Below are 12,520 nucleotides of genomic sequence, written 5' to 3' on the forward strand. Positions count from 1 at the left end.
AGGAAGAAGCAGAGTAGGAAAGGACTGACTGCATGCCAAAAGTTACATTTAAATTTGATTTACATTTATTTTGAGGCCATTACGCTAAATGTTAGATATTCAAAGTAGAAAGAAACTGTACAGTAGAAACTGCACCCCTCACCCTTCCACCCTTCCTGCCCCCAGCAGTGTCTTCTTTTTGGGAACCTGAAATATCGTAACCCTAAGTGTGGCTGAACGGGTATTTCTTCTCCCTGGCTGCAAACCAAATACAGCTTTTACGTCCTTCTATGGAGAATTTTTCTCTTCCTGGCCTATTTCCAACTGATGTTCAGGACAGAAACATAGCAATTAAGTAGGAGTTGTGACTTGCATAGTATTTCCTAATGCATTAGTTCAATTTTTAGATGATGTTTAATACAGATATTAAAAATCAATATATCAAGGGTTGTCATGGTATAAATCCCCCACTCTGAACCTTAGCGTCCAAAAGATGGGGTACCAGCATGAATCCCCCTAAGCTTAATTACCAGCTTAGATCTTGTAGTGCTGCCACCAACCAGGACTTGCAGTGCCTGGTAAATTCTGGTCCCCCCAAGACCCAAACCCTCTGGATCTTAAGTTACTCTGTTTTGGCCTATTTGACACTTTTTGGCCTTAACAGTTAGTTCTGCCTGCCTGATGCGCTCAAAGACTTTTTCCAGGTGTGCTAGGTGTTCAGACCATGAATTTGAAAAAATGGCCACATCATCAAGGTAGGCAACTGCATATTTTCCCAATTTTGCTAGTAGACCATCTACCAGCCTTTGGAAGGTGGCAGGTGCATTTCGCAGCCCGAAAGGAAGCACATTAAATTCATACACCCCCGCATGGGTGATGAATGCTGACCTCTCTTTGGCAGGTTCATCTAGCAGTACTTGCCAGTATCCCTTGGTTAAGTCTATTGTAGAGATGAATTGGACACGTTCCAACTTCTCCAATTGCTCATCGGTGCGTGGCATTGGATAGTTGTCTGGATGAGTTACTGCATTTAGCTTACAGTAGTCCATGCAAAAGCGTATTTCCCTATCTGGTTTGGGTACCAGAACCACTGGAGATGCCCATGCACTGGTAGATGAGCGGATTATACCCATCTGTGGCATGTTTTGGATCTGTCCCAGTTCATTACACTTAAAGCATCGCCCAGCTGACTGGTCACTGGGCTGAGGTGGGTTACTGGAAACCGGTGAGGTAGGAGAATAGGGAGTCTGCGGCTTTCCTTGGGTTGTAGGTGAGGTCTTGGGTTGTCCTCAGTTGTAGGGTTTATTGTCGGTGTGCCCCCTGTGGTATTCGCTCCCCTTGACAGTAGCTTTTTTCTTTTCTGTTACTTCCACCCATTTGGCTCCAATCTCCCCCACCTCGGTTACAGTTTTGGGTTTCCCATCTAGGATGTATCTTTCTATTTCCTCAGGGACACCCTCTAAGAACTGCTCCATTTGTATTAGGAGGTGCAGCTCGTCCATATTTTAACCTTGGTTCCTGATATCCAGGCCTCATAATTCTTTCCAATGTGGAAAGCGTGTCGGGGGAATGACACATCTGGTTTCCATCTTAGGGCTCTGAACCGCTGACAGGCATGCTCAGGTGTTATCCCCATTCTGAGTCTGGCCTTGGTTTGAAAAAGTTTATAATCGTTCATGTTTTCCTTAGGCATTTCAGCCGCCACCTCTGCTAAGGGTCCACTGAGCTGTGGCCTCAGTTCTATCATGTACTGGTCTTCAGGGATGCTGTACCCATGGCAGGTCCTTTCAAAATTTTCTAGGAAGGCCTCAGTGTCATCACCTGCCTTGTAGGTGGGAAATTTCTTGGGATGTGGAACAATAACTGGCGAAGGGTTGCTAGGATCGGCTGTGTTTTTTTTTGCTTAACCTGTTCTAATTCCAGGATCTGCTGGTGGGCCTCCATCTGGAGTTCTATGTATCTTCTGTGGGCTGCCTCTTTGTCTTTTTCTTTCTCTTCCCTCTCTCTTTCTTTTATCTCCAGCTCTCTCCTGTGGGCAGCCTCTCTTTCTCTTTCTCTCAGCTCCATTTCTTTTTCTCTCAGGTCCATCTCTTTTTGTTTTATTTTTAGTTCTTGTAGTTTCTTTTCATGTCTCACTTGTGGTCTGTGTCTTTGATTTATTCCTCTGCATCCAGTCTTGCCCGTTCCTGTTTTAGTGTGTCCTTGGTAGTCATGGTTCCTGCTTTCTTGTGTTGGGGTGCCCTCTGGTGTTTACTGCCTGAAATGCTGCTTCTTTGTTGCCTTCTTAGGGTTGCTTAGCAACAGTGTCTTTTTTAACACTTTTTTGAAATAGCCTCTCCCGATAGAGTAGGGAAAAAAAAGAAATCCTTTGATTTGCAAATATGTTTTGCTGATCTCTGCTGTTCACAGCTTAAGCCTGCTTTTTTAACAAAAGACCCTTGTTAAACTACTATCTTTGGCTTCAGGCAGTCTCTCTGCACAACCAGAAAGGAGAAAAGAAAAAAAATTGTTCTGGCTGTAGTTTCAAAAAACCCCTTCTCTCTGCTTATAAGCAGTTGGCAGAGAAAAAAAATTAATAATCTTACTGGCTTTTGCTTTTAACTCACTGGCTTTTGGATTCTGATCCGAACGCTGCACACCATATCATGGTATAAATCCCCCACTCTGAACCTTAGCGTCCAAAAGATGGGGTACCAGCATGAATCCCCCTAAGCTTAATTACCAGCTTAGATCTTGTAGTGCTGCCACCAACCAGGACTTGCAGTGCCTGGTAATCTCTGGTCCCCCCAAAACCTTCTCAGAGGACCCCAAGACCCAACCCCCCTGGATCTTACACAAGGAAAGTAAACCCTTTCCCCCACCGTTGCCTCTCCCAGGCTTTCCCTCCCTGGGTTACCCTGGAAGATCACTGTGATTCAAACTCCTTGAATCTTAAAACAGAGAGGAATGCACCTTTCCCCCTCCTCTTTTCCCCTCCCCAAGAGGTAATACAGATTCAAGCTCCGTGAATCTAAAACAGAGGGATTCCACCTTCCCCCCCCCCTTCTCTCTCCCTGTCTCCCACCAATTCCCTGGTGAGTACAGACTCAATTCCCTTGAGCCTCAACAAGGGGAAAAAATCAATCAGGTCTTAAAAGAAAAAACTTTTAATAAAAGAGAGGAAAAAAAAGTAAAAGTTGTCACTGTAATTTAGATGGTAAATGTTACAGGGTCTTTCAGCTTATAGACACTAGAGAGGAGCCTTCCCCCCAGCACAAATACACATTAAAATCATTCCAGCAAAATACACATTTGCAAATAAAGAAAACAATCAAAAAGACTAAATCGCATTTGTACTTATACTCACTATTTGAACAGAAAATTAGAGAGCCTGTAGGTACGTCTGGTTACTCTCAGAATCCAGAGAGAAGAACAGACAAACAAACAACACAAAACAAAGACTTCCCTCCACTGAGATTTTTAAGTATCTTGTCTTCTGATTGGTCCTCTGGTCAGGTGGTCCAGGTTCACTGCTTGTAACCCTTTACAGGTAAAAGAGACATTAACCCTTAACTATCTGTTTATGACAAGGGTATTAATGAAATGCAACAGTTAGTGTTTGTCCTCAGATAGACTATTGCAGGGAAAGTGTCTAATTTAGCAAAGCTGAGTATAATGTTAATTTTAATTATTCTCTCATAACAAAGGATAAATTATGCATCAAAATCAAAAACTCTTGGTATGTCCCTACGGCAGAACAGATATCTGAATAACTTCACATATCCTTGCATAGGAAAATGAACCTGAATGAATTCTTGACATCAGAACAGAAATCAGAATACATTTTGAAAAACCAAAATGCTGTTCTGGATCACAACACAGGGATTAGACTGCATTTACATAATTTTACTATAATTTTTTTCTCATCCCTGCCTCTTAAACCAAAGATGTGCTCACATCCCATCGTTTGGCATAGGCTGTGCAGGTCGAAGCAAGCGTATAAAGCACAAAACTAACTGAACCTAAAGTCTGTACGTCTGAGTCTTCAGTTGGAAGGTCTCTCATTTAACTATGCCACAAAATTACCCAGAACCTGCAGTACCCTTATCTCCCAAGTCAACAAAGATTATGGGAGGGAGGGAAGGGAGGCCTGCAAGGAAAGAGCAGGATTCTTGGGTGGAAAAGCTGCACTGAACACATGGGAAGGGCTGGTGTGTGTGTGTGGAACTGCTTCAGTAAAATGCAGTGTATCTAAAATCGCAAATGCTCTTGAAATAGATCTTTTGAAGAATAAAATGTAAAAATTAGTCTAAGCGCTTTCAGGGGCCAAAGTGGCCTCAGAGCCCCTGCTGCAAGTTGCTCCCCCTTCCCAGAGTTGAAATCTGAACTCATGCCATTGGGTAGAGGAGGTTACATGCTGCCTACCATTACCCTCAAGAACCAGAACTGTGCAGGGGAGATCCTTCCAGGGTGGGCAGCCCATGTAGTAATCATAAAATGTCAGGGTTGGAAGGGACCTCAAGATCATCTAGTCCAACCCACTGCTCAAAGCAGGACCACTCCCCTAACAGATTTTTGCGCCAGATCCCTAAATGGCACCGCCAAAGATTGAACTCACAACCCTGGGTTTAGCAGCCAATGTAAAACCACTGAGCTATCCTGCTTGATAACAGCTCCCCATTTACATTTACATTTTTAGACCTATTGGTTAGTCAGCTTTTCATCCATTTAATGTGCCTCAGTAGAGCCACACTCAAAGTATTTTTCTTGGCAGGGGCGGTTCCAGGCACCAGCATGCCAAGCGCATGCTTGGGGCGGCAAGCCACAGGGGGCGCTCTGCCGGTCTCCGCAAGGGCGGCAGGCAGGCTGTCTTCTGCTGCTTGCCTGCGGAGGGTCCGCTGGTCCCGTGGCTTTGGTGGACCTTGAGAAGGTCTGTGGGTCCCGCAGCTTTGGCGGACCTCAGGAGGTCCGCGGGACCAGCAGACCCTCCGCAGGCAAGCCGCCAAAGGCAGCCTGCCTGCCGTGCTTGGGGTGGCAAAATACCTAGAGCTGCCCGTATTTCATGGGCCTACATCCTGGGCTGGATGTTTGTAAATAGGGTTATTTAGAGGGTACCTGTTTGGGGTAGATTTGGCCTTGCATCCTTCCTCTTGTGAACAGATCTGAGACCTCCTTTTACAGTGTGTAGTTCCCTTTGGGGCTTTTTTTCAATATCCATTCTGGCCTGAATGTGCTGATCAGCAGCCTGAGCAGCTACCTTCACTGTGTCAGGACACTTTTCTTATATGGTAGCTCTGATTTCATCAGAGCAAGCATGAAAGAAATATTCTTGGATGAATAAATCAAACAATTTCTCATAATGCCCTTCTGCCCCTTAACTTTTTACCCATTTTTCCTATAATCAGATATTTTATGCATAAATTTTTCATGACTGATATTGTCATGCTCCTTTAGATTTGTAAACTTTATGCAATATGATTCTATCATAATTTGAAACCTTAGCAATACAGCTTCTGTATATTTATCATGGTTTATAGCTTCCTCCTGGTCCAGACCAGAAAAATACTGGAAAGTTTTCCCTAAGGCCTGGTCTACACTATGTGTTTAAACCGAATTTAGCAACGTTAAACCGATTTAACCCTGCACCCGTCCACACAGCCAGGCCCTTTATATCAATATAAAGGGCTCTTTAAATAGGTTTCTGTACTCCTCCCCATCGAGAGGAGTAGCATTGAAATTGGTATTCCCATGTCGGATTAGTGTTAGTGTGGCCGCAAATCAATGGTATTGGCCTCCGGGCAGTATCCCACAGTGCACCATTGTGACCACTCTTGAAAGCAATCTGAACTCGGATGCACTGGCCAGGTAGACAGGAAAAGCCCCGCGAACTTTTGAATTGCATTTCCTGTTTGCCCAGCGTGGAGCTCTGATCAGCATGGGTGGCGATGCAGTCCCAAATCCAAAAAGAGCTCCAGCATGCATCGTACGGGAGATACTGGATCTGATCGCTGTATGGGGAGACAGATCTGTTCTATCACAGCTCCGTTACAGAAGACGAAATGACAAACCATTTGAAAAAATCGCCAGGCTATGATACAGAGTCCACAGCACAGTGCTGTGTGATAAGCGTAACGGAAAGCTAAAGAATCAAATGGATGCTCATGGAGGGAGGGAGGGGGTACGGAGGACTCCAGCTATCCCACAGTCCCCGCAGTCTCCAAAAAGCATTTGCATTCTTGGCTGAGCTCCCAATGCCTGTAGGGTCAAACACATTGTCTGGAGTGATTCAAGGTATATCTCGTCAATTTACCCCCCCCTCCACCCCCATGAAAGAAAAGGGAAAAAAGTCGTTTCTTTACTTTTTTCAGTGTCACCATATGTCTACTGCATGCTGCTGGTAGACGCGGTGCTGCGGCACTGAACAGCAGCATCCTCTCCCATCCCCTCCCTTCCCCGGTGGCAGATGGTACAGTGCAAAATGACTGGTAGCCATCCTTGTCATCATCTCGTGAGTGCTCCTGGCTGGCCTCAGGTGAGGTCAGCCGGGGGCGCCTGGGTAAAAATAGGAATGATTCCCAGTCATTCCTGGCAGATGGTACAGAACGGCTGGTAACAGTCTTCATCATAGCAACTGGGGGCTGAGCTCCATCAGCCCCCCCACCTCCTTTCATGTCTAAAGAAAAGATTCTGTACTGCCTGGACTATCATAGCAGCGGGAGGCTGGGCTCCTCTCCCCCCCCCCCCCCCCCCCGCCGTTTAATGTCTTGCCTGGACTATCATAGCAGCTGGAGACTGTCTCCCCCTCATTTTATCTCACTAAAAAGTCAGTGTTTCTTATTCCTGCATTCTTTATTACTTCATCACACAAATAGGGGGACATTGCAATGGTAGCCCAAGAGAGTTGGGGGAGGAGGGAAGCAATGGGTGGGGTTGTTGCAGGGGCACCCCCTAGAATGGCAGGCAGCTCATCACTTCTGCAGGATCTGACATGGAGCGGCTGTGCTCTCTGGTACACTGGTTCTCTAGTACACTTGCCCCATATTCTAGGCAGGACTGACTCTATTTTTAGATAAAACATAAAGGAGGGAATGACCCAGGGAGTCATTCCCATTTTTGTCTTTAAGCCCCCGGCCGACCTCAGCGAAGGCCAGCCAGGAGCACCAATGATAGCAGCAGACGATACAGAACAACTGATAACCATCATCTCATTGCCAATTTACAATGGCATGGCAGACAGTACAATAGGGATGGTAACCGTCTCTGCTACCTTGCAAAGGCAAATGAATGCTGCTGTGTAGCACTGCAGTACCACCTCTGTCAGCAGCATCCAGTACACATATGGTGACAGTGACAAAAGGCAAAAGGGGCTCCATGGTTGCCATGCTATGGTGTGTGCCAGGGCAATCCAGGGAAAAAGGGCAAGAAATGATTGTCTGCTTTCACGGAGGAAGGAATGAGTGATGACATTTACCCAGAATCACCCGCGACACTGTTTTTGCACCATCATGCATTGGGATCTCAACCCAGAATTCCAATGGGCAGGGGAGACTGCGGGAACTATGGGATAGGTATAGGATAGCTACCCACAGTGCAACACTCCAGAAATCAACACTAGCCTCGGTACATGGACGCACACCACCAAATTATTGTGCTTTGTGTGGCTGCGTGCACTCGGCTTTATACAATCTGTTTTACAAAACCAGTTTATGTAAAATCGGAATAATCCTGTAGTGTAGACGTACCCTAAGTTTCAGTGATCAGTACAGTCATTCATTTGTATTTAGGGATGCCATTGGCCTGGCATATTCTTTTAAAAGCAGTTAAGTATTCTTCTATACATTCTCAGTCTTGAAAAGGTGGACACAGTCTGTCCCAGCTTGGTGAATACGGGGTGGGGGGATTGCCTACAGGCTGGGGAATACCTTTCTGCTTCTCCAGCTTTATGAGCTCTATTTCTTGTGCCTCCATCTGATATGTATATGCCCTCTCCTCTGCTTTGATCACCTCTAGTTGTCGCTGGTGGGCCCGTTCCTCTGCCTCCTTGTTGGCATGGGCTATCTGGATCACCTCCATTCATCTCTGGTAGTCCTGCTTCTTTGGTGACTTTCTTTTGAATTCTGAGCTCAGCCATCTGCAGCTAGTGCTTGTTTTTGCCAATCTGCAGTTTGGTTAGCTCTACCTGAGGAGCCATATCTTGCGGGGAAGTAATGCTTGGCTGGTTTCCCAACCCTGCGTCATCTCCCTCCTCAATCTCCTCCTCCTTGCTCAAAATACTTAATGGGTGAGGTTTTCAGATCCTGTGCTGATTTCCCCGTGTGGAGTAAACCATATTTCAGACACAAACTCCCAAGCTGCTTTTTATCCATTGTGTCCAAGGACAGAAATATAGTGCCAATCTATAAAAGGAAAAATAAGGACAACCCAGGGAATTACAAACTAGTCAGCTTAACGTCAGTACCCAGAAAGATAATGGAGTAAATAATTAAGCAATCTATTTGTAAACCCCTAAAAGATAATAAGGTGATAATTAACAGTGAACATGTCAAACCAACTTTCTTTGACAGGGTGACAAGCTTTGTGGAAGCGGGGAAATAATAGATACGGTATATCTTGACTTTAGCAAGGCCTTTCATACTGTCTCGCATGACCTTCTCATAAACAAACTAGGGAAATACAGCCTATATGGACCTACTATAAGGTGGGTGCATAACTGATTGGAAGACCATTCCCACAGAGTAGTTATCAGTGATTCACAGTGAAGCTGGAAAGGCATATGGAGTGGGGTCCTGCAGGGATCAGTTCTGAGTCTGTTTTTGTTCAATATCTTCATCAATGATTTAGATAATGGCACAGAGAGCACCATTATAAAGTTTGTGGACAGTACCAAGCTGGGAGGGGTTGCAAGTGCTTTAGAGGACAGAATTAAAATTCGAAATGATCTGGACAAACTGAACAAATGGTCTAAAGTAAATAGGATGAAATTCAATAAGGACAAATTCAAAGTATTCCATTTAGGAAGGAACAATCAGTTGCACACATACAAAATGGGAAATGACTGCCTATGATGGAGTACTGGGGAAAAGGGATCCGGGGGCCATAGTGGATCAAAAGCTAAATATGAGTCAAGAGTGTAATACTGTCCTGGAATTAGATTCCAAATAACTTCCTTTTGGACCCCAGTTTATACTAGTAGTTAAAACTTGGGTTCTACTCAGCTATACCTTAACCAATCATTTTAAACTAAAATTTTACAAAACAGTATTTTTCACCAATACTAGACCATTATGAAACAATTCTTTAACCAATCATATCCCACCACCTTAGCTGATTTAAATTTTGTGAAATTGGTTATGCAACAGCCAGAAAAAATTAAAGAATCAGCCAGAGATAATATGGATAAAAATAGAGAAGTAGGGACCATAAAGGCCAAACAAGAGAGAAGTATAGATTTCACCATCACAAATGTTAAGTGGTTCCTTGCCAGACAGAATGTTATCAAACATCTTAAGATCTCTTTCTTTATCTGGTTATAGTGGGTACTAGTAGGACAGGAGTGCCTTCTTAACAGCCCGATATCACATTGTTTTGATGCAATTTAGATGGAGCATGAGGATGTCACTTTTGCAACTTAGCTCATGGCTGCTGTTTTTACTGCAAAAGGCCTCAGACCTTATAGTTCCAAAACTTATTGAAAATCACCATGAATGGTCCTGCAAGCTTCATAGCCGGCTCCTTTAAAACTCCTGAATGCAAGTTATTCGGATATGCTGATTTTAAAATGTCTAAATGTCTAACTTTAGTAGTCTCTGTTTAACATCCTCCTGAGATCCTAGTGGAATGGAAACAGTGCTATCATCTCCATATGATGAGACTATATCATTTTCCCCCAAATACAGGACAGAAATATTGATTGAACACTTCTGCCTTTTCTGCATTATTATTGATAATTCTACTATTTCCGTCTAGTACTAGCTATTGGTAGGATTTTTTTTGTTCCTAATATATTTAAAAAAGAAACTGGAGCCAGAGGAGCAGCTGCAGAAGCAGTTTAAGCAGGGAACCACAGACACTGATGTTGTCATCAGAGTATTTTCTAATAAAGTTTTGACTGGACAGTCTCTCTCCTCTGCTGATTATTCCAAGACCCTCCCAAGCCCTCTCCCGCAGTCTCTTCACTCAAGGTATGTCTACACAGCAATGTAAGCCTGGTCTCAAGCCTAACCCCTCTTGTATCCACACACCAATTGTGCTAACGTAGGGTTCAGACCTAAGGTCCCAGGACTCTGCAGGGCTGGAGAATCAAAGCCCATATTAAGCGGGGACTTAGAGTCCAAGAAGCCCTATTGCTTTCCTGTGTGCATGTGGCCCTTGCTTGACTCGGGTCCTGGAAATCCTCTGGATATATCCTAGAGTTCCCAGTGGCAAGCAGCCAGTGCAGTGGACAGAAGAGCCATTGCTGTCTAGCTGAGTGTGTGTCTCTGCTAGTCTCATGGAGGCAGCAACTCCTGCTCTGGCTCCATCTTGCTGATATATGCAGCTTGCCTGGAGCAGGGAGCAAAGCTGACAGGCAGGATGTGGCTTCTGGCTGCCAGGATGTTGGGGGTCATCCCTCCCCTGGCTGTGATGAGCCAGAAGCCCTGCTCTCCCTGCAGGGCAGCCACTTGGTCCCTGCTGCTCTCTCTGTCACTTGCTCCTGAGCCCCCCCAGCCTGTGGCTGCGTGTGCAGGGGCACTCAGACTGCATGCACTGTCGGGCATCAAATGGGAGCCAGGTCCAAAAACTTGCCCTGGAGTGCGGCAGGGAAAGGGATAAGGGATCCCTGAAGATTGCTGGAGCACAATGCACCCTGTAGTAAGAAGAGGCCCTAAGATATAAACTTTGGTATCAGAGGCCCAGTGTGAGGCCTGAGGCCTGAACTAAAGTAATGGTCAAGACTTTGCTAACATAAAGCAAAGTTAAGCTCTGAGCCAGAGGCAGGCCCTGCTCACAGAAGCTTGCAAGGAAAGGGCTGATGCTGCAAAAAGGTACGTACCTAAAAGGTACTGAACACTAGATATCAGAACATTCACTTCACTGCACAGCAGCCATGCTGGGGTGTGTATGTGTTCTGAAACCTACATCATTTGTCAAACTTCAAAACAAACAGATAAAAATAAATTTTAAAAAAATCCCATCTTCATTGCAAAGTTTCATTTTAATAGTTTTAATAGTTTGTCAGCCCTAATTATCCTCAGAACAAGTGCACATGGGCATTTTCCTGCCAATGTGACAGCCTACAGGTAAAGCGCCCAATTTTCAGATTAGAAGGTAGTTTAGTATGTAACCCTTCTGCACCTCTGAGTTGGCAGCAACAAGGGCCAAGTTCAGTATCCAGGGGTTCCGTTTCAATAACACAATGCATAACTAGCTCGAGCCCCCACCTAGTGACCTGGGACACTTACATACCACTCCCCTGGGTGCCTCTAGGAGGCAATACTTCCCCTCTCACAAGCACGGAGTCTGAGTGTAGCAAAATCCTTTTAATAAAGGGGGGAAACAATGCAGCATCACATTGGAGAAACACCACAAACAAGATTATAACACAAACCATAAACAAAAACCCACCTCCAAGTACGTTTGGCAATGTCCTTTCTCCCTTAGGGTCTTAAGTCCTTAGGGTCTATCACCCCAAAGTCCAACAACCTGAAAGTCTCTGGTCAGTGTCACCCCAGAGTTCAAAAGTTTATCTGCAGAGCTTTACCCCCCAGCCTGGGTGGAAATGGAGGGGGGCCCACACAGGGTGTTAAGGGGCACCTTACATGGGCTAGCCAACTGCTCCGCCTCTCCATGGAGCTCTGCTGCAGCCTTCACCACGACCAGCTCCACTACACCAGCTGTGCCGCTCCTCCAGCCGACCCGTGAGCCACCCCAGCTGTCCCCGCAAACTGCTCCACTCCACTCACTGTTCCATGGGCTGCTCCAACATGCTGCAAACTGCTCTGCTCTGCCAGCCACTTAGCGATAGGTCTTCAGGCTCCCCCATTAGTTAACACAGCACTCAGTGATCTCAGCTTGTAGTAGGGGTGCCCCAGTGCTGGTGCACCATTGGCCCAACGTGAATTCAGCTCAGCCACCTCTAGATGGACTCCTAATGGAATCAAAATTAGCTCTACTCTTTAACAGTGGGGAGAGGAGGATGCGCAATTGGTGTTCCAGGCCCTCAAAAGGGGCCCATACCATCAGGTACACACACCAGTCCCTAACCTCTCTCTCAATTCACTGGGTTTTGGAACTCATGTCCCTTGTCTAGCAAGTGCTACTTAATTGAGGTTGAGTCATCTCTGTCCTAAAGCAGTCTCATAGTTCCTCATTCACATAATCAGGGTGACAACACTTTATTCCTCCTGCCCCAACAACAAAGAAATTCGGGATCCCAGAGCTGTCAAAATAACCATCCCAGGCTGCCGTGGACTATGCTAGGTGGCATGGGTGTGCCAATGCAAATACCTGAAATTCCTTTCCACACTCCCTATAATTCACCACCAGATGTCAGGGTAGAGCTCATCCTGACTCTGCTTACAAG

General features: G+C 45.5%; 1 protein-coding gene across 1 annotated transcript in view; it reads right to left on the reverse strand.

Moving 5' to 3' along the window:
* Nucleotides 1-8,204: 8,204 nt before the first annotated feature.
* LOC115650009 (coiled-coil domain-containing protein 170-like) overlaps nucleotides 8,205-12,520 on the reverse strand; it is a 37,989-nt gene continuing 33,673 nt past the window's right edge. The window contains exon 9 of the mRNA XM_030559320.1: nucleotides 8,205-8,354. Coding sequence (XP_030415180.1) covers nucleotides 8,205-8,354 — 150 coding nt within the window. The remainder of the gene's footprint in view (nucleotides 8,355-12,520) is intronic.

The sequence above is a fragment of the Gopherus evgoodei genome, chromosome 4 (genome assembly GCF_007399415.2).
Source record: "Gopherus evgoodei ecotype Sinaloan lineage chromosome 4, rGopEvg1_v1.p, whole genome shotgun sequence".
In the NCBI taxonomy this organism is placed as follows: domain Eukaryota; kingdom Metazoa; phylum Chordata; order Testudines; family Testudinidae; genus Gopherus; species Gopherus evgoodei.